This window comes from Bufo gargarizans, chromosome 2, assembly GCF_014858855.1.
Source record: "Bufo gargarizans isolate SCDJY-AF-19 chromosome 2, ASM1485885v1, whole genome shotgun sequence".
Lineage (NCBI taxonomy): Eukaryota > Metazoa > Chordata > Amphibia > Anura > Bufonidae > Bufo > Bufo gargarizans.
This window is the reverse complement of record NC_058081.1, coordinates 30,067,288-30,093,657: the sequence shown is the minus strand read 5'-3', so window position 1 is coordinate 30,093,657 and position 26,370 is coordinate 30,067,288. Positions and strand designations below refer to the sequence as shown.

At 48.7% G+C, this 26,370-nt stretch overlaps 1 protein-coding gene across 1 annotated transcript; it reads left to right on the top strand.

The window, feature by feature from the left end:
* The first annotated feature begins 52 nt into the window (after positions 1–52).
* Positions 53–14,840, top strand: CC2D1A (coiled-coil and C2 domain containing 1A). The gene is made up of 29 exons (XM_044278742.1): positions 53–179; positions 1,956–2,079; positions 2,252–2,352; positions 2,595–2,663; positions 3,218–3,349; positions 3,432–3,708; positions 4,038–4,156; positions 4,394–4,466; positions 6,954–7,022; positions 7,260–7,390; positions 7,643–7,715; positions 7,918–8,069; positions 8,163–8,238; positions 8,450–8,622; positions 8,700–8,810; positions 9,204–9,262; positions 9,669–9,785; positions 9,863–9,930; positions 10,023–10,081; positions 10,954–11,005; positions 11,086–11,185; positions 11,263–11,353; positions 12,465–12,596; positions 12,818–12,870; positions 12,955–13,015; positions 13,090–13,216; positions 14,162–14,238; positions 14,551–14,598; positions 14,678–14,840. Exons 1-29 carry the CDS (start codon positions 123–125, stop codon positions 14,696–14,698), a joined length of 2,802 nt encoding a protein of 933 aa, XP_044134677.1. The 5' UTR covers positions 53–122; the 3' UTR covers positions 14,699–14,840.
* Positions 14,841–26,370: the final 11,530 nt, after the last annotated feature.

The window sequence follows — 26,370 nt, the reverse complement described above, 5'->3', positions numbered from 1 at the left end:
ACGTGACGCCTAGATGTCAGGAAGCCGCGGGGCACGCCGGGGACTGTAGTCCGGGCTCGGTCACGTGATACCGGACACGGAAGTAGCGGCAGGTAATTCTTGTTTTCACCGTACAGGAGAAGATGAACGGCCGCAGAGAGGCCCGGGGAGGAGGGAGGCCGGCGGCGCCCAGCAAAGGGGTGAGGTCATCCATAGGGAATACGGAGTGCGCGAACACCTACCTGTCCTTACCGTATATACGCACACCCACCTGTACATATGCACCCACCTGTAATCACCGTATAATATATGCACCTACCTGTCATTACCGTATATATATGTACTTACCTGTCATTTCTGTATATACACTAACCTGTCATTACCATGCATATGTATGTACTTACCTGTCATTTCTGTATATACACTTACCTGTCATAACCATGCATATATATGTACCTACCTATCATTACCGTGTGTGTGTGTTTATGTATGTATGTATATATATATATATATATATATATATATATGTGTGTGTGTACTTACCTGTCATTACTGTATATATATGTACTTACCTGTCATTTCTGTATATACACCTACCTGTCATTACCGTATATATATGTACTTACCTGTCATTACTGTATATACACCTACCTGTCATTACCGTATATATATGTACTTACCTGTCATTTCTGTATATACACCTACCTGTCATTACCGTGTGTGTATATATCTATCTATATACAGTAATGAAGGGTAAGTGTGTATATGGTAATGACAGGTAGGTGTATATACACACACAGTAATGACTAGAGATGAGTGAATTTCAGGTTATGAAATTCGTTCACGCTTCATTTACTGGTAAAAGGTGAATTACGTTACCACGGACCATAACACAATTCTCTGACGGAATGCACAGAGGACAGATCCGTTATGCATTTCATCATAGCATTGCGTTATGCTCTGTGGTAACGGAATTCTGCTTTTACCAGTAAACGAAGCGTGAACGAATTTCATAACCTGAAATTCGCTCCTCTCTAGTCATTACTGTGTGTATATACACCTACCTGTCATTACCATATACACACTTACCCTTCATTACTGTATATAGATAGATATATACATACAGTAATGACAGGTAGGTGCATATACAGTAATGACAGGTAAGTAAGTACATATATATATAGATACACACACATTGTAATGACAGGTAGGTTTGTATACAGTAATGACAGGTAGGTATATATATATATGTATGCATGGTAATGACAGGTAAGTGTATATACAGAGATGACAGGTAAGTACATATATACACACTTACCTGTCATTACCATATATACACACCTACCTGCCATTACTGTACATACACCTACCTGCCATTACCATATAAACACTTACCTGTCATTATTGTACATACACCTACCTGTCATTACCATATACACACCTACCTGCCATTACTGTGTGTTTGTGTAGATATACCCTATCAGTACTGTATATACACACTTACCTGTCATTACTGTATATACATTTACCTACCTGTCATTACCGTATACACACCTACCTGTCATTACTGTATATACACACTTACCTGTCATTACTGTACATACACCTACCTGCCATCACTGTGTGTTTGTGTAGATATACCCTGTCAGTACTGTATATACATTTACCTACCTGTCATTACCGTATACACACCTACCTGTCATTACTGTATATACACACTTACCTGTCATTACTGTACATACACCTACCTGCCATCACTGTGTGTTTGTGTAGATATACCCTGTCAGTACTGTATATACATTTACCTACCTGTCATTACCGTATACACACTTACCTGTCATTACTGTACATACACCTACCTGCCATTGCTGTGTGTTTCTGTAGATACACCCTGTCAGTGCTGTATACACAGCCGTTTATCGTCACACTGTATAGCTGTATTATTCCTCATACATGTTCCTGGGCTGGCTCTGCAGGCCCCGTTCCTCCTCGGTTTTCCAGGGGCCGGAGACTCTGATGATGATGGGAATCTGGAGGCCGAGCTCATGGCGATCACCGGCGCTGACCGAGCCGCCCAGCGGGAGAAGCCCAAGGGAAAAAGTGAGTGCTGGGCTTGTCCCCATACCGATTACCCCCAGCGTGCCAGGGCAGGCTGGGAGCTGTAGTGCACCACAAGTGGCTTATCACTACATAACTGCACGCGGTCATGTGACCTGTAGGGGACATGGCACCTCCCGCGGTCTTGATATCTTGTCCCTGTTCTCCCCTGTAGCCCCCCTCCCCATGGAGCACATTGAGCGTATGGCAGCGCTCTGTATGCAGGATGTGGAGGAGGACGCTGATGAAGACGTGGACGACGATGAAGACCTGATGGTGAGTGGAGCAGATTTAGAAAAAAGGCTTGGCCATAAGTATGTGACCCCCTCCAGTCTGGAACCAGGGGAGGTTTATTGGGGAGAGGGAATAGGCAGCTGCCGGACACTTAGGCCGCAGGTACAAATTATTGGCACTGTGAAATCCATTATGCCCGAGCCTCCTGTTTGGTCGTCCTTTGTAGAATTCATATGGTCAGTGTCGGATCACATCTGATTGTCAGCTCTTGGTATCACTTACAGGCAGAACTGAATGAAGTCCTGGGCGAGGAAGAGGACGAAGGGCCAAAAGTGACACCTCCCCCTGCAAAGGTATGTGCTTGCTGCAGTCCCACCCCGAGATCCTAAAGCAATGGCATGTCCTGTAAGGTGGGAGTACCCCTTTAAGTTCAGTAGTTTGGATGCAGGACTGGTGCTTTAGGTCAGAGCTCTGCCATGGTGCCCAGAGTTGTATTCTAATACTGTAGTGATGGCTGTGCTCTGGCACCACACATGCCCACGTGGACCCGCTCTGCCCTGGTATCTGACATGACTGGTTGTATTGGGATCTGATTGGATTTACTGTACCATCCTGGCGCCTGTGGGCAGACTGCTCAGTCCTGATGCCAGGCATCTTGCACTCCCCTGCCCCTCATGTTATTTTACTGTCCTGGAGTGCCGACCACTCTGCCCCTGGCGCCAGCCTCTTCTGCACTGATTAGTTTTGCCCGTGCACCAGCCTCTTCTGTACCGATTGGCTTTGCCCTGGCACTGTAGGTGGCATAGCATTGGAAAGTGAATACCCTGAGCCGGCTGTGTTGCAGTTTTTCCTCTCCTGGTGCTCGGTGTTCTTTGTGCCGCCTGCTCATTTATGCTGTTCACCTCAGGCTGCGCCCGCTTCAGCAGGGGGCATGGAGGGCACACTGCAGGAGCGTCTGGCCATGTACAAGGATGCCCTAAGTAATGCCAAACAGGCTGGAGAAGGAAGCAAAGCCAGGAGATACGAGCGAGGTGTAAAGGTACAGTCTCCTGCAGGTAATATCTCTGCTATATGTGCCTCCGTGCATTTCCTAACCTCTCTTACCGCTCTCTGTCCACCAGACTCTAGAGGACATGCTGCGTACTGTCAAGAAGGGCGGCTCTGTGTCCGCAGAAGACATCCCTCCTCCAGTGGCAACTGGGAAGAACTCGAGCACTCCTGCACCCCCGCCCACACTTGTCGTCACTCCAGACTCCCCTGCAGTGAACGGAATCCCAGCACAGGCTCCTGCGCCCACCAAGGCCCCTCCCCCGGTGCCCATGAAACCTCAGAGCCTTCCACGGCCTGTGACCACTACAGTCCCCATCACCTCGTCTGCTCCTGCCACTCCAAGCCCAGGTAAGTGGCGCTGTGTGTACTTCTTAGGCCTCCTGCACACGGCCGCATGCCCTCCGTGATGTACGGTCCGTGAGCGGCCATAAGTCCCGGAGCGGCATTGATCGGGAGCGCACGGCATCATAGATTACAATGATGCTGTGGACGTCGGACCACCCGCGGGACTATTGTCCCGCATTCATATGATCTTATCATTGATCAATGCCGCTCCGGGACATATGGCCGCTCACGGACCGTACATCTCAGAGGGCATACAGTCGTGTGCAAGAGGCCTTAATGTGGAAGCAGTCTCTTATGGGGGGCCTCACACTCGTGTCGCTCTGACCTCGCAGCGTCCGACGAGAACAAGACTCGAGTGATGGATCTCCAGAGGGAATATAAGCTGGCAGCTATTCAAAGCAAGCAACAGGGGGACACCGAGCAGGCCACAAAGTATTACCGCATCGCCAAGGTGACGCTCCTCTACATTTGTCTTTTCAATCATTTTATCTGTTTCTGGGAAAGCTGGGTCCTCTTTACGGCTTCCACAGGCTGTACTAGGTATACAGTGGTGAATCTGGTGTCCATCCAGGGTTGTACTGGCAGCCATACTGATTGTCACCCAACTTTCCTAGAAGCTGAGAAGGAGTTGACTATGATTTGAAGACTTCCCCCATTTCTTTCCATGACCCTGCTGTCCTTCTTTCAGTCTCTAGATCCCACGTTGTCTGTGTTAGATTCGGGACAGGCGGTGGACTTGAACAGTCTCCCTCCTCCACCAGGTAAGTACATTAGTATCCACGCCCCTCTGAGGTGAGCGAAGGGGAAGCCTGCACTGAAAGGGGTGGTAACTGATTAGAAAAACATGGCCGCTGTCTCCCAAATGCAGCGCCACACCTGTCCTCAGGTCCTGTGCGGTATTGCAGCTCTAGTCACTTGAATGAAGCTGAGCTTCTAAACCAGACACAACCTATTCACAGGCGCGATGCTGTTTTTGGTAAGAGGCAGCCATGTTCTTTTCTTTAGACACCGACAATCCCTAAACTCCAGCTCATATATAGTGGCGGTATTAAAAAAAACAGCAGCCCGTCTGTCCATGTCTTGTGTCTGGTATTACAGCTCATCTGCAGTGAAGTGAATGGAACTGACCTGTAATACCGCACTCAACCAGTGGACAGGAGCGGTGCTGTTTTTGGAAGAATGCGGCCATGTACAGGTCCTTCTCAGAAAATTAGCATATTGTGATAAAGTTCATTATTTTCTGTAAAGTACTGATAAACATCAGACTTTCATATATTTTAGATTCATTACACACAACTGAAGTAGTTCAAGCCTTTTATTGTTATAATATTGATGATTTTGGCATACAGCTCATGAAAACCCAATTTCCTATCTAAAAAAATTAGCATATTTCATCCGACCAATAAAAGAAAAGTGTTTTCAATACAAAAAAAGTCAACCTTCAAATAATGATGTTCAGTTATGCACTCAATACTTGGTCGGGAATCCTTTTGCAGAAATGACCGCTTCAATGCGGCGTGGCATGAGGGCAATCAGCCTGTGGCACTGCTGAGGTGTTATGGAGGCCCAGGAGGCTTCGATAGCGGCCTTAAGCTCATCCAGAGTGTTGGGTCTTGCGTCTCTCAACTTTCTCTTCCCAATATCCCACAGATTCTCTATGGGGTTCAGGTCAGGAGAGTTGGCAGGCCAATTGAGCCCAGTAATACCATGGTCAGTAAACCATTTGCCAGTGGTTTTGGCGCTGTGAGCAGGTGCCAGGTCGTGCTGAAAAATGAAATCTTCATCTCCATAAAGCTTTTCAGCAGATGGAAGCATGAAGTGCTCCACAATCTCCTGATAGCGGCTGCATTGACCCTGCCCTTGATAAAACACAGTGGTCCAACACCAGCAGCTGACATGGCACCCCAGACCATCACTGACTGTGGGGACTTGACACTGGACTTCAGGCATTTTGGCATTTCCCTCTCCCCAGTCTTCCTCCAGACTCTGGCACCTTGATTTCCGAATGACATGCAACAGTCCAGTGCTGCTTCTCTGTAGCCCAGGTCAGGCGCTTCTGCCGCTGTTTCTGGGGAATGCGGCACCTGTAGCCCATTTCCTGCACACGCCTGTACACGGTGGCTCTGGATGTTTCTACTCCAGACTCAGTCCACTGCTTCCGCAGGTCCCCCAAGGTCTGGAATCGGTCCTTCTCCACAATCTTCCTCAGGGTCCGGTCACCTCTTCTCGTTGTGCAGCGTTTTCTGCCACACTTTTTCCTTCCCACAGACTTCCCACTGAGGTGCCTTGATACAGCACTCTGGGAACAGCCTATTCGTTCAGAAATTTCTTTCTGTGTCTTACCCTCTTGCTTGAGGGTGTCAATGATGGCCTTCTGGACAGCAGTCAGGTCGGTAGTCTTACCCATGATTGCGGTTTGGAGTAATGAACCAGGCTGGGAGTTTTTAAAAGCCTCAGGAATCTTTTGCAGGTGTTTAGAGTTAATTAGTTGATTCAGATGATTAGGTTAATAGCTCGTTTAGAGAACCTTTTCATGATATGCAAATTTTTTTAGATGGGAAATTTGGGTTTTCATGAGCTGTATGCCAAAATCATCAATATTAAAACAATAAAAGGCTTGAACTACTTCAGTTGTGTGTAATGAATCTAAAATATATGAAAGTCTAATGTTTATCAGTACATTACAGAAAATAATGAACTTGCTAATTTTTTGAGAAGGACCTGTATTTCTCATCAGGTCCAGCTCATAGTGAGATCAGGTTGTTCCACTGCTGCGACCATTAGAGATCAACTGTTTAATCTCCCTGCAGCGCCCCCACAGGGGAAAATATGCATTACACATTTCCTTCTGTGAACATAGGGGGAAATGTATCAAAACTGGTGTGAAGGAAAATTGGCTTCCAATCAGATTCCACCGTTCATTTTTTTTTAAAGGAGCGCTGAAAAATAAAATCCTCCTCCCCTTATCTGCTTTCACCTCAATCCCTCGCCATTCTTGTACATACTCCGAGGCAGTCCTGATCTTGCCCTGCGCACACCACTGCAGTTTGTTACAATGTATCAGTTTAGGTAGGAGCCATCAACCCTGTATTACTGTCTGTGGCTCACCTGCAATTTCACAGATTGTTACATTGTAGCAAACTCTCAGCTGGGTGAACAGGAATGTTTCCATTCACTGACAGCTAACAAGTAATAAAAGCGGATTCTGTTTTCACTGATGAATCGCTCCTATATTTCTCTTTGCATAGAGCGTCTGGCCACAAGCAAGCCGCCCATTCCTCAGTCTCCGGTGAGCGCAGACCCTTCCCCGTCTTCAGGTGAGTTATACGCCCTCTGCTGGTCATATCTCGCCTGTTCCTTTCATCCGGAATCCTATTATCCAGAAATTCTGTTGCTATTCCAAAAATGAAACACAGTGCATTAGACTGCGCTTTTTGTCTATGCCTTGCATCGGTCTCCGCACGGCTACAAACGCCAGGGACGATTTCACGTATGATATTATATGTGAGGGTCTGACTGCCCTCATCTATTAAGGAGCTGCTCTTCTGTTCCAGGTTTACCTCCTCCCCCAAAGGACACCATGGAAGCCCTGCAGCAGAGGATGGACAGGTACCGCAGCGCCGCTGACCAGGCAAAGGCCAATGGCGACGATCGCAAGGCACGGATGCATGAACGCATTGTCAAGGTAAGCGTGCTCCGCGACCTGCATCAGTCCCATAGAGTTGAATGGAGTGGTAGTGGGCATGACAGGAAGACGACCCCCCTCCTGTGCTGATACATTGTAGCAAACTGAGGATAAGAGAGACGTTTGTGTTTAGACGAGATGCAACCGTAACAAAGTCTCAGCTGTAATGAGAGTGAATGGGAATGTGCTTATTTACAGACAGTAAGCAGAGCTTGTGTGCCATTTTAATGAGCATTGGATTCTCTCATGCAGCAATACCAAGATGCCATACGGAGCCACAAGTCTGGAAAGCAGGTCAATCTGGCCGAGCTGCCGGTGCCCCCAGGTCAGTATGGAGAATATAGATAATGGGTGAAACCCCCGAAACATAGAACAGAGTGGACCATTGATGTGCCAAGGGCCCTAGGTTCCCTCACTCTGTGACCACGTATGACCATGCTGGTTGAATTTAACTACAGGTCTTCAGGTCTGCTGTCCACCATACTTTACCTTACCATTTTGCTTCCTGGTTTCTGTCCGGTTGTCAGGTTTCCCACCAATCCATGGCTCTGAGGCTGTTCCCCAGGAGCAGAGTCTGGTTGGGGTGCTGGAGACGGCTATGAAACTGGCCAATCAGCAGGATGGCGATGGCGATGATGATGACGAGGAGGAGAAGAAAGTGCCCTCTGGAGCTCAAAAGGTTATATGATTAAAGGGGCTCTCCACCATTACCACCCCTTTATTGTACATAGACACCAGATCCACTGTGACTCTCATTTCCCTGTCCCCACAGCCCGTCCCTCGTCTGGGCCCCCAGCCGGCTGCAGCCAAACCTTCTCCCCCCAAGAGTCCCAAAATGTCTGGAAAAGGTGAGTGTAACGTCTCCGCACCGCGTCTGCCTGTAATCCGGCACCTCTGTAACATGTAGGTGCTTTACCATTACCGTCCGTTTTATCTACTTTATACTAAGGGCGTCCGATAATCCAGCATCTCTCCAGTCCCTTGATGCCAGAGTAAAGGAATTTGCCCAATATTCCTAATTTCTCGCTCCTCTCCGCTTTATTTTTCGTCTTTTTGCAGCTCAGCAGCAGATTCAGTTTTTAGAAGGAAGAAAGAAGCAGCTGCTGACGGCCGCCCTCCGGTCTAAGCAGCACAAGGACATGGAGGGGGCCAAAATGTACTTGCGCCAGTCTAAGGGACTCGACCCTCTGATCGAGGCCGCACGGGGAGGCCTGCCTGTAGATATCACCAAGGTAAAGAAGTGAACTAGTCGGTGGTCTGATAACCGCTAGGACGTACCCGGGAGCTGAGGTGTCGGTGTCTTCCTTAGGTCCCCTCTGCTCCTGTGAACCAGGATGACTTCACCCTGGAGCGGCCGGGTAAAGGCCAGAGCAGCGAGAAGTATACGGCACTGATGGAGCAGCTGAAGAAGCAGCACGAGGTGGGAGTCATATTGGATCTGGGAGTTTATAATACATGGCATAGAGGAGAACATCCGATTGCCTGCACTCGCCGAGGAGAATGTGATCGGCTGCTCTCCCCTATGAGTTGTGATAGATCAGCTCATGTAAGGTGCAGTTCCACCATTTCACCCATAGAGGTCACTACCTAGTACATTGCCCCCTAGGAGCTATATACCGCTATGTCAGAGATGGCCAATCTGCGGCTCTCCGGCTGTTGCAAAACTACAACTCCCAGCATGCAAAGACTGCCTACAGCAGGGCATGGTGGGAGTTGTAGTTTTACAACAGCTGGAGAGCCGCCGGTTGGCCATCCCTGCTCTATGTGAAGGGTTCCTCACATTATCACTTCTATCATTCTGTTCCTCTCTCAGATGGCTATGTCATACTCTCAGCAATTCACTCATCTGGGAAACATCACGGAAACGGCAAAGTGAGTAAATCCCGTTATTTAGCCTCCTAAAGAGGCCCCCCCCCCCCCTCCTAAAATAACAGTCCCGCAGCATTTTTTCTTAGCGTTTCCTCTATTATTTCTCCTGGAAACGAATAAATATATTGACACCTGGGTGTTGTCAAAGGGACATGTCCGTACACAGTCAGCACTGCCTGGACAGCGCCAGATTCCGTAGGGACACAACCCCAAACTAGCAACACCCAGGTGTCAATTTATTCATACATTTATAGGGTGAATAATAGAGGAATGGCTCCACATTCATGGCCTGTAGCCCTCCAGAGGGTTAACTATTTGTGTGGCCCCTTCCCCCCCTCTTCCCTTTTCGCTCCTCTCGCTCGTCACACTTTCTCACCACCCCCCCCCCCCCCCTTTACTTTGTCCCCAGGTATGAGAAGCTGGCGGAGGAATGCATGAAGTACATTGAGATAGTGAAGCAGGCTCATGCGCGGGGGCTTCCTGTGCCGCACTGTCACTACGAGGAGAGGACCGTCAGTATCGTAAAGTGAGTCTATCACCTGCACGAACGTACATGTATCCAGGGGTCCGGGACACTTTCTGACTCTCGTCTGCCCCCTGCAGGATATTCCCAGAACTGACCAGTTCAGATCTCGTGTTATATGTGAATAAGGCGGTGAATTTACCCACAGGTAGGTCGTGTCACCATTACGTCGGTCTGTTTTTTTACCCCTCTGCACCTTCCCCTTTTTTTCGCTTTAGGCTGATACATTTTTCCTTCCAGGATCGTCTCCCAGTGATATGGATACGTTTGTGCGCTTTGAGTTTGCTTATCCCAGTCTGGTAAGAGGAGCGGATCACGTACTGCGCCTCTGTCACCGCATTATATGGTAGTAACAGAAAAAGAGACACTTTGGCTCGACTCCCTAGCAACCAGAGACAGACTGGTTGCTATGGAAGTCCCACCTGACAATTCCAGCTGTCAGGCATGGCTATGTGCCCAGTGGGGAGGTGCAGGTTGCTCCTGCAGCCCTGTATTAACACATGATGCTGCATGGAAACCATCAACAGGATGCTGTTGACGGATCTGCCATTTGCATTGTGTTTATATTTAGCATTTTGTGTGTAAAATGTTTACTAATGTCACTTTAGAACCTATTGATCCACTAAACTTTAAAGGGGTTGTTGACCCCCAGGGGCCGTCCGGGCAGACCCCGCCTAGGTGGCCGGACCTGCAGAAGAAATCATAGTTACCCGATGCCTGTTACTGGGTCCCAGCTCCTTCGCTTCCTCGGTGCCATTGCAGCTCTCAGGTCTCCCCGCATCAATGTGAGTCACGTGGCTGCTGTAGGGGTGACGTGTCCCCCCCCCATTTGTCGTGTCACTGGGTCATGTAATGCATAGGGTCACCGCTGCAGCCAGTCATTGGCTGCAGCAGGCACATGACCTGTCAGACCAGATGTTGACCCAGGGAAACCTGAGAGCTGCAGCGGCTCCAGGGCAGTGACGGAGACCAGAACCCAGCGGCGGGGATTAGTATGATCTCATCTGTAGGCCCGGCTTTGCTGGGGGTCTGCCTAAAGGGGGTGAACACCCAATGTAATACGCAGTACCTCCTGACTCATTACTACATAATATTCATTATAGGTCTCGGGCGGACGTGATGCGTAAAATAAAAATTATCATTGTACATACACCTTGTTTTATCTTTCCAGGAGGAAGCGCAGAGGGATAAAACAAGCGTGATGAAAGGGACCAACTCTCCAGGTGTGTTGGGGTGACGGGGGTCTTCCACTTCTGTCACATGTGTGTGTACCCGCAGCTCACAGTGTCCCCTCTGCCCCCAGTCTATAAAGAGAAGTTCAACCTGCAGATAAACCGCAACCACCGCGGCCTGAAGAGGGCGATACAAGCCAAGGGGGTCAAATTTGAAGTCATCCAGAAAGGGTAAATGAGGGGTGAGGCAGTACTGGGCAGGGGGCAGGGCACTTATATTCAGTATTAATACCATGCTGTGTCTGTAGGGGGCTCTTTAAGTCTGACCGGGTGTTAGGGACAGCGCACCTCAAGCTGGAGGCTTTGGAGAACTGTTGTGAGATCCGTGATATTCTGGAGGTAATTTACTAGTATTACCCCTCCGTGCCCCCCTCTATATGTATTACCCCTCCGTGCCCCCCTCTATATGTATTACCCCTCTATATGTATTACCCCTCCGTGCCCCCCTCTATATGTATTACCCCTCCGTGCCCCCCTCTATATGTATTACCCCTCGATATGTATTACCCCTCCGCACCCCCCTCTATATGTATTACCCCTCCGCACCCCTCTATTTGTATTACCCCTACACACCCCTCTATTTGTATTACTCCTCCGCGCCCCCCTCTATATGTATTACCCCTCCGCACCCCTCTATATGTATTACCCCTCCGCACCCCCTCTATATGTATTACCCCTCCGTACCCCCCTCTATATGTATTACCCCTCCGCACCCCCCTCTATATGTATTACCCCTCCGCACCCCCCTCTATATGTATTACCCCTCCGCACCCCCCTCTATATATATTACCCCTCCGTACCCCCCTCTATATATATTACCCCTCCGTACCCCCCTCTATGTGTATTACCCCTCCGCACCCCCCTCTATGTGTATTACCCCTCCGCACCCCCCTCTATGTGTATTACCCCTCCGCACCCCCCTCTATATGTATTACCCCTCCGCACCCCCCTCTATATGTATTACCCCTCCGCACCCCCCTCTATATGTATTACCCCTCCGCACCCCCCTCTATATGTATTACCCCTCCGCACCCCCCTCTATATGTATTACCCCTCCGTACCCCCCTCTATATGTATTACCCCTCCGTACCCCCCCTCTGTGTATTACCCCTCCGCGCCCCCCTCTATATGTATTACCCCTCCGCGCCCCCCTCTATATGTATTACCCCTCCGCGCCCCCCTCTATATGTATTACCCCTCCGCGCCCCCCTCTATATGTATTACCCCTCCGCGCCTCCCTCTATATGTATTACACCCCGCGCCCCCCTCTATATGTATTACACCCCGCGCCCCCCTCTATATGTATTATCCCCCCCCACCCCCCTCTATATGTATTACACCCCTGCACCCTCTATATGTATTACACCCCCCACACCCCTCTATATGTATTACCCCCACCACCTTTCCTACTATTCTCCTCATCGTCCATCACTGCGTTTCTTCCTTCCAGGTGATGGAGGGCCGCAGACCCACAGGAGGCAAAATAGAGGTGTGCGTCCGAATACGTGAGCCCTTCTCATCTCAACAACTGAGCAGCAGCACGGAGAAGTGGCTGGTTGTAGAGCCCATCATCCTTCCTCCGGTATTACTACTGCCCCCCACCCTGTACTTAGAGCAGGAGAACTGACGGCATGGGCTCTCCTGCCCAAATCCACGTCTACCTGTTCCATTATCATCGTCTGTCAGACTCTAGGAAAGCTGGGTGACCGCTCCTGTTAATTGTCTCCCAGCCAAAGGTCTTGAATTTACTGGAAATCGTCTTTGTTTGCGAGGATGCTGACACCCCTTTCATCTCTTTTATAGGCTCCAGTTCCAAAACCCAAACAGCCAACCCCAAGTAAATCTCCTTCCAGTAGGTGGGTGGGAAGATGACATAATATGGTTGACTTACACATTAGTCTGTGTGCTCTTCCTAAGAACCCCTTGTCCCTGTATTCCAGCCCGCAGACCCTTCACTGCCTGAGCGTCTTGGCTTTTGAGCAGGAGAAGCTGGAGAAGAAGGTGAGTATATAAGTGTGCGGACCTCGTTCTCATCCGTATATTTCTGATTCCAACCTATTCCGCTTCTCTTCCAGATTCTCGCCTACAAACAGCAGCACCGCGCGCCTCCGGGTGACCTCTTACATCTGCTCAATGATGTCACTCAGCGCAGCCAGCAACAGATGCAGCAGCTGCGCCAGGGAGGGCCTGCCATCCGCACCGGTGAGATATGCACCAGGGCAGGAAAGGGGAATCTGGGCACGTCCCCTCTGTAGACTAAGGTTATAGGCCCGTTGTGTGTACCAGGAGTTGAGGAAGCACTCCGAGGTGATGGCTTTATAGTGCATAGTGCTATATCTTTTATAACCCATTTTCATTCATCCTGTGACTTTTGGGTTAATGGAAGGGGGTCCTCTGTTCAGGATCCCAATTTCGTGGTCAGAGTGCCCAATGCATAGATCTGCTTGCACTTGTCCTGCCCTGCATTGCACATACAAGCCATTGATGTGCATGGGCACTGTGCAATGCTTCATTTCCCCTGTAAGAATAGTAAAGGGGTTGGCCCATCTCATACGTTGGGGGCACGCGCCCATCTCTAGAACGGTGCCTGCAAAGTGAGCACTGGCTCGGCTATTTCCATCAGCCCCGTAGAAGTGAATGGAGCGGAGGCTGCACTTGCGCGGCCGCCCTCCATTAATTTCCTTGGGAGTGCCAAAAATAGCCGAGTTATTTTCAAAGGTCCCTTAGAAATTAATGAGAAGTTCACCGCGTAAGCGCAGCCACCGCTCCATTCACTTCTATGGGGCTGATGGAAATAGCTGAGCGAGTGCTTGGCTATTTTCGGAAGTCCCATAGAAATGAATGGAGCGGTGGCCACATTTTCACGGTGAGCTACCCAGCATCAGCAGGTGGACACTGAGATCAGCTTATTGTTCAGAGACCCTTTCAACGCGTAGGGATTGTCCAAAGTGGAGCATCCCTTGAAATGGAAGGTGGGGCCACCTATGACATTAGGGCTTGGTTATGACGACCCCCCCCCCCATAGCTACACCACATGTTGATCAGAGCGCTGACATATGACACGGCTTATTATCTATGCATAGCGATACAAGACTGTACGGAATGGAATTGTCAGGGTCCCATAGGCTTCTTCCCTCTCATTTTCAGAATATGTTCGTCAGCTGGAACGCTACTTGCAGTTTTACTCGGAGTCTGCTCGGCGCCTGGGTCAGGAGGGGAACAGGGTAAGTGTCTGATGGTGATTTGTATCTACGGTGGTATTATAGATCTGTGTTTGTGCCTAGGATTGTATATGGAGTTTCTTTCTCATACTGTTCTAACTGTGACACTTTACAGCACGTGTCCCATTACAGAACTAGGATCCCCTAGAAGGGCTGCGTTCAGTGCCTCATGTAGGGTGGTGACACGCCAAGTGCCTGTGTGGCATAGGGACTCCATGTGCTGCCATACAGAGTCTGTGTATGTGGCTTTGCCGTATCAGTGGATTGGCAGAGTTATAAATTGTTAACCATTTGGTTTCTTTTTCCACTTTATAGGAAGCTGCAAAGGAGGCTTTATACAAGAGGAACCTTGTAGGCAACGAGGTGGGAACATTGGAAACATTGGGCTGTGTTGGGGGGTAGGACAGCATCAGTAGTAACCTCTTTACTTTCCTCTCCTCAGCTGCAGAAAATGTCCAGATGAAGATTATCCGAGATTCGGGAGACTCTCATTCCTCCTTCCCCTTACTCCCCCAGGAGGCTTTCATCTCCCCCCACCTAGAAAACTCTTATTCCCACCCCAGGAGACTCTTGTCCATCGCAGGAGTCTCTCTTTATCCCCGGGGAGGCGGAGGCTCTGTTCGACCCCCGGGGGTGGCGGAGGCAGAGGCTCTGGTCAACCCCCCGGGGGTGGCGGAGGCTCTGGTCAACCCCCCGGGGGTGGCGGAGGCTCTGGTCAACCCCCCGGGGGTGGCGGAGGCTCTGGTCAACCCCCCGGGGGAGGCGGAGGCTCTGGTCAACCCCCCGGGGGAGGCGGAGGCTCTGGTCAACCCCCCGGGGGAGGCGGAGGCTCTGGTCAACCCCCCGGGGGAGGCGGAGGCTCTGGTCAACCCCCCGGGGGAGGCGGAGGCTCTGGTCAACCCCCCGGGGGAGGCGGAGGCTCTGGTCAACCCCCCGGGGGAGGCGGAGGCTCTCGTCAACCCCCCGGGGGAGGCGGAGGCTCTGGTCAACCCCCCGGGGGAGGCGGAGGCTCTGGTCAACCCCCCGGGGGAGGCGGAGGCTCTCGTCAACCCCCCGAGGAAGTAGGGGATCTCTTCATTCACCCAGGTGGCAGAGGCTCTTACCCCCCCCCCCCCCCCAGAGACTCTTCTAGATGTTTACACTATCCCCTCCCCCATACGTTCCCGTAGAAGTTGGGGACCAGTGCCTTATCTCTCTCAGCACACTACATTGGCATGCTGTCATCTCCCGTGACAATCAGACCTTTCTTGCACTTTCTTGATGCTCGGCTGCACTAATGCACTAGCAACGACCCAGCGATGAGCGTGCGAGGCAGTGTGCGTGTGGGTTATCCTCCCCCCGTGTACGAGCCCCTTCCACACTGCGTTATAATCGTCTTGAGTCCATTCTCGTCAGTCTGTGAGCTTTTTATGTGTAAATTATAGGAATTACTCTGCCGCTAAGAATAGTAATAAAGACATAGAAACAATATGGCAGCCGTCACGTCATCATCATCTGTCTTGTGTGCTAACGTGGGCATTACTTGTTTGTGTGTCATCACGTCCGTCCCGTCCCCATCTTGTCTTCTTGTGTTTAAAGGGCTTGTAAACACGAAAGCTCCCTCAACCAGAATACTCTCCGCTCCCTGCCTAATTATCTGGTTGGCGAGTTGCTGTAGCAGACAGACTGTGAATGACGCAGCTCTCTCTACCTCACTCGCAGCAAGAAATCCCAGCACGAGCATAATATCTAAATTACATCCAGCACATTTAGCCTTTGACCACTTCTTTCTGTTTCGAAAGGCGGCCGTCCGCAATGCTTCCCTCAACAAGCCAACTGTGAACGGCAGCCCTGGTTCTGAAGTGGTTAATAAACATCAATCAAAATCACAGAACATTATTGTTCAAATTGTGATTGATCTTCGTTATGGATCCTAACGTCACCTTTTTTTTTTTTTATACCTCGCTAGGACTCCTAAGTCATCAGTTTGCTGTTTACAATCCCTTTAAATCCCCCCCCCCCCCCCCTCTCCCGGTGTTGAGTGCAGGGTGAATGGGACATTGTGTGGCGGGCAGCACATCCGCAGGCTACCTCAGCTGAGCGCTCCTAGGTTCCTGTCACACGTAGCACATTGTATAGTAGAATCGTGTACATAGTCGATATGCAGCCATGTACTCATATTGCGGCTGAACCAAGTGCCGGTGATGTACCTGGGCAACAAGACGACCCCCAATACACAGTTATCCCCCCAACCAAGGGTACGTCTTCTCTTAGTGGAGGTAGGGAGCAGTGGATGCAAAATGGCTCTCCTCCAGAAGGAAGAAAACATCTGACCCTTTAATAGAGCCTTGAAACTTTAGTCAAGGGTCGGACAGTGACTTCCAGGGTGGTGACCTACAGGTGGCGCTGGAGAGAGTTTTCAACATGGCCCCTTCGTACATCACTGGCGTCACAATATATATCGTTCCGCTGTATGGCAACATTACCGTGTCCGCCCAGAACATGGCCGCCGCTGCTACGTGACAAGTACTGTTGCAATGAATTCTATGCATTGTGTAGTTACTGTATATGATGAGCGATACATTAAAGAAATGCTATATATGTCGCAGTGTCCGACCTGTTCACCGTCAGGAGGAGGTCATGCTCGTCGGCTGCCATTGTATATTTAGCAGGGGTATTGCAAGAGTTAATAAAAAAAAAAAAAAAGTAGATTAGTAACCGTGGTGCTTACATAGACAACCAATCCAGTGCTGACTTTCCTACTGAAATCCTGACTGCTGCTGCAATACCTGACCAGCAGGTGTCAGTGTTTAGCCATTTCCCTTGGGGAAGGGAGTGATATGTTAGGGAGCCCCCTAGTGTCAGGGTGTGTGATTGACTGATCGAGAGGTGGGGGTAACATATTCCAACTATATTCGGATGGGTGCCGTCTGCACATATATAACTACTGGGATAGCTGTTGGCGATTCTTTACTACCCAGACCGATCAATGGCTGCCGCTGACTCCCAGTCTTGGAGATGGGGAAAGAGAAGGTGCCACAGTAATGTATTCAGCTGCCACCAGTAAACCTTCCATAGCCCTCCTGTATCAGACTAAGGCCTTATGCACACAAATGTATTTTCATTCCGTGTCCGTTCCGTTTTCTTTGCGGACCGTTTACAGAACCATTCATTTCAATGGGTCCGCAAAAAAACGGAAGGTACTCCCGTGTGCATCCTGTATGTCCATATTTCCGTTCCGCAAAAAAATAAAACATGTCCTATTATTGTCCGCATTACGGACAAGGATAGGACTGTTCTATCAGGGGCCGGCTGTTCCGTTCCACAAAATGCGGAATGCACACGGATGTCATCCGTATTTTTTGCGGACCGCAAAATACATACGGTCTTGTGCATGAGGCCCAACCATGAGAAATGTAACCTCAAGTCCAGTATCAGATGCCACGTGTTCCTGGCCTACATTAGGAGTGGAGCGTCCTATAAAACAAGCGAAACGCTTGATCGCATCTTTGAAGTGGCACCCAAAGTTGTCATTTGTCAGTAGTACTTTGCCATATGCACAGTGAATGGGGGATGAATGATCGTAATAATGATTCCGTGCCCCCCTTTCACTTTGCACTTTTAACCCTTAGAGGACCTTGCGATTTTCAGTTTTTGTGTTTTCATTTCTCACTCCCTGCCTTCCCACAGCTATAACCTTTTTATTTTTCTGTTCACATAGCCTTATGAGGGCTTCTTTTTTGCGGGACAAGTTGTGCATGTGATGTAGTGGGGAGCTGAAAAAAAAAATCCAAATATGGTGGAATTGGGAACGCGATTCTGCCACAATTTATTTATTTTTTTTTTACGGTGTTTCCTCTGCGGTAAAATTGACCTGTTAACTTCATTCTCCAGGTCAGTATGATTACAATGATACCACACTTGTATAGTTTTTCTTCCGATGTTTTAATACAGAATTTTTTGTAAAAAACCTTGAACCTTGCGACTTTTTGATCTCTTTTTATTACCGTAATTTTTTTTGGGGGGGGGGGGGGGGGGGTAGGTGAAGTGACAAACAATGGTGAATTGGCCATTTATAATTATTTTATTTTTTTCCCATGATGCCATTCGCCGTATGGCATAAACATTGTTATATTTTAATAGTATGGGTGTTTTCGTACGCAGCAATGCCCTTAATGTGTATTTATTTATTTTTCATTTTGTGGAAGGGAAGGGGGGTGATTTGAACTTTTATACATTTTCTTTAAAATATTTTTAAACTTTTTTTTTTTTTTTAAAGTCTTTAAGGCCTCCTTCACACCTGCGTTATAGTCTTCCGGCATAGAGTTCCGTCGTCGGGGCTCTATGCCGGAAGAATACTGATCAGGATTTTCCTAATGCATTCTGAATGGACAGTCCGTCCTTCAGGATGCATCAGGATGTCTTCCGTTCCGGAACGGAACGTTTTTTGGCCGCAGCAAATAGCGCAGCATGCTGCGCTTTTTGCTCCGGCCAAAAATCCGGAACACTTGCCGCAAGGCCGGATCCGGAATGAATGCCCATTGAAAGGCATTGATCCGGATCCGGCCTTAAGCTAAACGTCGTTTCGGCGCATTGCCGGATGCGACGTTTAGCTTTTTCTCAATGGTTACCATGGCTGCCGGGACGCTAAAGTCCTGGCAGCCATGGTAAAGTGTAGCGGGGAGCGGAGCAGTATACTTACCATCCGTGCGGCTCCCGGGGCGCTCCAGAGTGACGTCAGGGCGCCCCATGCGCATGGATCATGTGATCGCATGGACACGTCATCCATGCGCATGGGGCGCTCTGACGTCACTCTGGAGCGCCCCGGGAGCCGCACGGACGGTAAGTATACCGCTCCCCGCTCCCCGCTCCTACTATGGCAACCAGGACTTTAATAGCGTCCTGGCTGCCATAGTAACACTGAAAGCATTTTGAAGACGTCTTCAAATGCTTTCAGTACACTTGCGTTTTTCTGGATCCGGCGTGTAATTCCGGCAAGTGGAGTACACGCCGGATCCGGACAACGCAAGTGTGAAAGAGGCCTCAGTCACCCTGGGTGACTATAACGGTCAATCCTTAGATTGCCCATTGTGTTCTGTGATGGCTATATAAAACACTTCTGCCACCTAGTGGCCTGTATTGGGATATTTCAGTAATAGCTATTGAAGCCTGCCCGTGGTTTCCTGCTTTTACTATAAGGTAACAAGTTCCGATCTCAGCTGGGAAACGCTGTTACGGGCGTTACAGCGCGCAGCTCTGGCTTCTGGGCCGCTCAGATGCCGTGGTCACTTTTGACCACTGCATTTGATGGGTTAAATAGATGCTCCTGACCGTGGCAGATGATGTTGGTGGACAGCAGGATCGGGCGCAATGTTCTTGGTCTACAGTCTCCGGGTTCTGCTACACAGGGATCTTGGTCGCCCAACTGCTGTCACAACCTAAGATTGCAGTGTAACGGTGCTGGCATTGAAATGAATGGGGTCACAGCGCGACTCATCAGTGTGCCGCAAACCCCAGAATTGCAAAAAATCGGAGACTTCAAGATATTTTAGGATTCTGCGGTCGCACAAAATGTTCATTCATTCGAATGCTAGCACCACTGCCATCCTTGGGCATGACAGCTGTAGCATAACCCTAACAGGCCTTTAAAGGGGTTGTCCTATTGAAACGGGATAAGTAACTGACTGGCAGGGGCCCCCGATGATTACAAGAACAGGGGCCTATGCTCCACATTTGAATTAAGCAGCAGACACGCATAGGTGTCCATCCATTGAACTCCATGGTAGGACCGCAGATTGCAGAGTACAAGAACTTGGCTGTGTCTAGCAGCCCCAAAAAGTTGAATGGAGCGGGAGCAAGCATGTATGACCACTGCTCCATTCAGACGGAGCACAGGCCACGAAGCTCCCAACACGGCACAGGGTTTGTGCTGATGTTAATGGCAGAGGAGGTCTGGACTTGTGCTCTGTAACTTTACGTGGTCTCTGACTTTGTGGCTGCGTGGTCTCTGAGTTGCTGCGGCTCCTTCGACTTTACAACAATACCGTTAACTGGAGATGCTGGAATATCTCGGAGGAAGAGTTGTGAGGAAGTGACACGTGGCAGTGGTGACGTCCTAATACAGGACCACGCTGGAGTTCAGTGAGCTCTGTGGAACAAGCCATTCTTTCACAAATGTCTATAAAGGCGACAGCATGGTCAGGGGCTGGATTTTATACACTTGTGCCAATGTGTATATAGTGTGTAGAGGCAGACTGCATGGCGGAGGGCTGGATTTTATACACCTGTGTATATAGTGTGTAGAGGCAGACTGCATGGCGGAGGGCTGGATTTTATACACCTGTGTATATAGTGTGTAGAGGCAGACTGCATGGCGGAGGGCTGGATTTTATACACCTGTGGTAATGCATGAAACACCTGAAGTCAATAATTAAAGGGCATCAGCTCTCTCTGCAGTGGAGAGGCCCCCGTTGCACCTAGAGGCTCAACATTGATGCCTTCAGCTGCCAAGCGCACATGGAACAGGAACAAAACTGTGTGAGAAGAGGAAAAGCAAAACCGCATACAAAGGCTGCACATCTTGATATTAAAATCTGTAATTTATTTAGAAACACAAAGCAAAAATAAAAACATTGCATACAATTACGACATTGTGTCAGGACCAACAATACGTCCAACACACATACCTATAATCACCAAGTCCTAAATAGGGACACACATACGCCACCCAAAGAATACAGAGTTCATAATATGCGGTAAATATGACATCAAAATAGTGCAAATATTCATCAATTGTAAAAGTAGGCAGGCATGGTGTAAAGGTATAAACGTATGGACAACAGTTTGCATTTGTGCCTCCCACTTGTTAAGGGACCAGAAGTAATGGGACAATTGTCTTCTCAGCTGTCCCATGGCCAGGTGTGTGTTATTCCCTCATTATCCCAATTACAATGAGCAGATAAAAGGTCCAGAGTTCATTTCCAGTCTGCTATTTGCATTTGGAATCTGTTGTTGTCAACTTTCAAGATGTGATCCAAAGAGCTGTCACCATCAGTGAAGCCATCATTAGGCTGAAAAAACACAACAAACCCATCAGAGAGATAGCAAAAACATTAGGTGCGGCCAAAACAACTGATTGGAACATTCATAATAAGAAGGAACGCACCGGTGAGCTCAGCAACACCAACAGACCCGGAAGACCACGGAAAACAACTATGTTGGATGACTGAAGAATTCTTTCCCTGGTGAAGAAAACACCCTTCACAACAGTTGTCCAGATCCAAGAACACTCTCCAGGAGGTAGATGTATGTGTGTCAAAGTCAACAATCAAGAGAAGACTTCACCAGAGTGAATACAGAGGGTTCACCACAAGATGTAAACCATTGGTGAGCCTCAAAAACAGGAAGGGCAGATTAGAGTTTGTCAAACGACATCTAAAAAAGCCTTCACAGTTCTGGAAGAACATCCTGATGAGACAGATGAGACCAAGATCTACTTGTACCAGAGTGATGGGAAGAGAAGAATATGGAGAAGAAAGGAACTGCTCATGATCCTAAGCATACCACCTCATCAGTGAAGCCTGGTGGTGGTAGTGTCATGGTGTGGGCATGTATGGCTGCCAATGGAACTGGTTCTCTTGTATTTATTGGTGATGTGACTGCTGACAAAAGCAGCAGGATGAATTCTGAAGTGTTTCGGGAATATTATCTTCTCATATTCAGCCAAATGCTTCAGACCTCATTGGACGGTGCTTCACAGTGCAGATGGACAATGACCCAAAGCATACTGCAAAAGCAACCAAAGAGTTTATTAAGGGAAGAAGTGGAATGTTCTGCAATGGCCAAGTCAATCACCGGACCTGAATCCGATTGAGCATCTATTTCACTTGCTGAAGACAAAACTGAAGGGAAAATGCCCCAAGAACAAGCAGGAACTGAAGACAGTTGCAGTAGAGGCCTGGCAGAGCGTCACCAGGGATGAAACCCAGCGTCTGGTGATGTCTATGCGTTCCAGACTTCAGGCTGCAATTGACTGCAAAGGATTTGCAACCGAGTATTAAAAAGTGAAAGTTTGATTTATAATTATTATTCTGTCCCATTACTTTCGGTCCCCTAACAAGTGGGAGGCACATATGCAAACTGTTGTGACTCCTACACCGTTCACCTGATTTGGATGTAAATCCCCTCAAATTACAGCTGACAGTCTGCAGGTAAAGCACATCTTGTTCATTTCATTTCAAATCCATTGTGGTGGTGTATAGAGCCAAACATGTTATAATTGTGCTGATGTCCCAATATTTATGGACCTGACTGTGTCTTTTTTCAGCCTTACAAACTATTGTACTATATAAAACAGCAGTAACCATCACAGGATACATGTTTTATTTCCCGGGCATAAAGGTTCTTCTTTTATTACGTCATTTTACCAAAATGTTATATTTCAATGTGCCCCATTTACTATAGTGTATGGGCCTTTATTTAGGTGCAAAAATGATGTGCTTTCACACTAGCGTTAAAGTTTTCCAGTATTGAGTTCCGTCCTAGGGGCTCAATTCTGGGAAAAAACTGATCAGCTTTAACCTAATGCATTCTGAATGGAGAGCAATCCGTTCAGGATGCATCAGTTCAATCCCTCTTACGTTTTTTGGCCGGAGAAAATACCGCAACATGCTGCAGTTCACTCTCCGGCCAAAAATCACACTTGCCGGAATGCCGGATCCGGCATTAATTTCCATTGAAATGCATTAACGCCGGGCCCAAGTGTCCCGGCAAAACGAATCCGGTTTTGCGGTCTGTGCATGTAAAGACCTCTAAAAATGAGAAAAATAAATAAATACTGGATCAATTTTTCCAGATAACAACCGGAAAGACGGATCCGGTATTGCAACGCATTTGTAAGACGGATCTGTCTCACAAATGCATCCGTTTGCATCCGGATTGCCGGCGACAGAACTGCCTGCCGGAATCCTCTGCCGCAAGTGTGAAAATACCCTTAGACTGTCTTATTTATCTACTGAAAATTTTGGAGGCATTTGCACCTTGTTCGCCTGTTTTTTTTTTTTTTTTTTTTTTAACTAATTCAGTTTTTTTAACTTTTGCGCCTATTTTCTGACCTGTTTATGTAGGTGCACCTGATTTTAGTCACAAAAAAACAGTCTAGTTTCTACTCTCTGTGGCTGGCGTACTTATCTATGTCTGTTTTGGTTAAGTGCGCCCCATTTTGGAGACGTGTGCCTAATTTCAGCGCACTTGCAGGACACTTTCATGCACGTACTAATTAGACCAATCTTGGCGAATATGAACCTGTCCTACAGAGGTCAGCAGGGCCGTCTTTAACGCGGGGCAGAAGGGGCAGCTTCCCCGGGCCCAGTTGCTCCACGATACAGACTGACCTATGTGACGCAGACACTATGTCACAACGGCCCGCTTTTGTTACCGAACAGGAACTATACTGGCTGGCAACCCTCCCCAACATTTTGGGTTAAACCTAAGGGGCACCCAAGTACTTTTTATTTTGACAATGATTGAGCAGTATCTATTTTGCATCTCATGTGAGGACGTCCACGATCTGTATTAAGTGTGAGGGGGTCATCTGGCCCGATTCTATTATTATTCTCTTTTTGCTGAATCTGTGTCTCATCACATTTCATTCCTGACCAATGACCAACTGGCGATGCAAAAAATTGCTGGATTATTTATGTTAAAAACTCTTGATGCTTATTTAAATACTGCATTGGTGTCCCCGGATGAGCCCATTTTATGCACTGGGCGAAACGCGTTGGAATGAAGGGACCTATACTTTGAATGTAACGATCTTTGGAAGCTTTGGAAGCTGAAGGTGTCTTTTGGCAAATAAGGATCTAATCCGATACTGCAGATGAGCATCTATTTATTATTTTGATGTACTCTGCGTTTATTACTTTCTGCATTTATAATAGGTCATTGAATAGACCCGTTGCAGGGCACCTTATCTTGGTTTGCCTCTATAATCCGCTTTCAGGGCCATCCAAGGACTTTTAGGAGGTTCCTGAATACGGGATCGCCCTTATCGGGGCGGCTATTCCGTTCTACAGGCAGGGCTATACAGTATAGGGTGAGAATCAGGGAGAGGTCCCCATTTGATCACCGCTACCCTGCCTACAGTATTGCCCTATCCCATATTGTGGAATACGGATTATTATTTTGTTTACAAAATGTATTATATTTTCTCTTGTTTGGTATAATTTTTGTTAAGTAATTTTAGTATTTGTAATAAAGGCTACTTTTACATTAGGGTAGTATTCTGTGAATAGTCTATTTGGATTCATACCACTTTAGTATATTGACCCTCTGACGGGTTACTGTCTTAGCTGTGGCACTTCTCTTGATCCCCGCTGGCCACTGGTGAGGTGGGGGGCGGCGGCGGCAGGGCACAGGGACGCTTCCATTGCGCTCATCTCCATAGTCATCTGTATCGTCGTCCTCAGGACAGCGAGATAGATGGAAGTGCTGCGGCGGGGAGGGAGAGGCGTGCCCCTTTCCCATTCCTCTGATAGGCTGCAGGCACTAGGCCTGCAGCCTATTAGAGGCCAGTGCAGGGGGCGCGATGATGTAATTGCGCCGCCTGAGCCGTACAGCGTGGGACACAGGCCGGATGAGGTCTGCATCGCATCGCTGCCAGTCTGATGGAGGTAAATATAAGTGTTTATTTTTTTTATACGGTACTACTACTACTGGCACATGATTAGGGGGCATCTATGGGGGCACCTGTTACTGACACATGATTGGGGGGCATCTCTGGGGGCACCTGTTACTGGCACATGATTGGGGGGCATCTATGGGGGCACTTCTTACTGGCACATTATTGGGAGCACTATGAGGGCTTCTACTGAGGCCACAAAGAAGGGGTATTTTATGTGGGGGGGCTCTGTATTAGGGTATTTTCTACTGGGGCACATTATGGTGGGTACTATGGGGAAGGGGAGTGAGGAGTACTATGGGCTCATCTATGGGGGCACTAAGAAGGGGTATTTTATATTTGCAAATTATGGGGGGCACTGAGGGCATCTACTGGGGCACTACCGTATTTTTCGCCCTATAGGACGCACCGGCCCATAAGACGCACCTAGGTTTTTGGGGAGGAAAAAAGAAAAAAATTATTTTTAACCAAAAGGTGTGCTTTTGGTGGGTTTGGAACTAATGGTGGTCTGTGGGTGGCACTATTACTGGGGATCTGTGAAGGACACTGTTATGGGGGGGGATCTGTGGATGACGGACACTGTTATGGGGGGGATCTGTGGATGACGGACACTGTTATGGGGGGGATCTGTGGATGACGGACACTTATGGGGGGGATCTGTGGATGACTGACACACTGTTACAGGGGGGGATCTGTGGATGGCACTGTTACAGGGGGGGGGATCTGTGGATGGCACTGTTACAGGGGGGATCTGTGGGTGGCACTGTTACAGGGGGGATCTGTGGGTGGCACTGTTACAGGGGGGATCTGTGGGTGGCACTGTTATATATGTGCCATCCACAGACCCCCCCACCCCATAACAGTGCCATCCACAGCCCCCCAGCCCATAACAGTGGCATCCACAGACACCCCCCCTTAACTGTGCCATCCACAGATCAGCTCGATCAACCACCCGCCCACCCGCCGCCGCCCCCAGTATACTAATATTAAATGTCTTATTCAATTAAAATGCATTAGATATGCCCCTCACTCCTATATTGCTAATCGTACCTTAAATCCTATTCCTAGGTGCTGTAATGCAGGCCGGGCGGCCGGCGCGTCACTCGCTTGCATAGTTCATAAAGTAGGCGGCGCAGGCACGTGACATCAAGGAGTTACGCTGCCGCCCGCCCGGCCTGCATTACAGCACCTAGGAATAGGATTTAAGGTACGATTAGCAATATAGGAGTGAGGGGCATATCTAATACATTTTAATTGAATAAGACATTTAATATTAGTATACTGGAGTGGCGGGGCGGTGCTATAGTACATTGATTGCACCGCCCCGCCGCTATTCCCGGCCCCCTGCTCCTCCTCCCAGTCCCTCCCCCGGCCCCCGCTCACTCTACATCGCATCCAGCGATGTTAAATTGTCAGCATTCGCCCCATAAGACGCAGGGGCATTTCCCCCCGATTTTTTTTGGGGGAAAAGTGCGTCT

Coding starts and splice junctions, on each gene's coding strand:
- CC2D1A (XM_044278742.1), top strand. CDS start 123: ATGAACGGCCGCAGAGAGGCCCGGGGAGGAGGGAGGCCGGCGGCGCCC. Junction 2,080..2,251: donor GGAGAAGCCCAAGGGAAAAA/GTGAGTGCTGGG, acceptor TCTCCCCTGTAG/CCCCCCTCCCCATGGAGCAC. Junction 3,709..4,037: donor TCCTGCCACTCCAAGCCCAG/GTAAGTGGCGCT, acceptor CTGACCTCGCAG/CGTCCGACGAGAACAAGACT.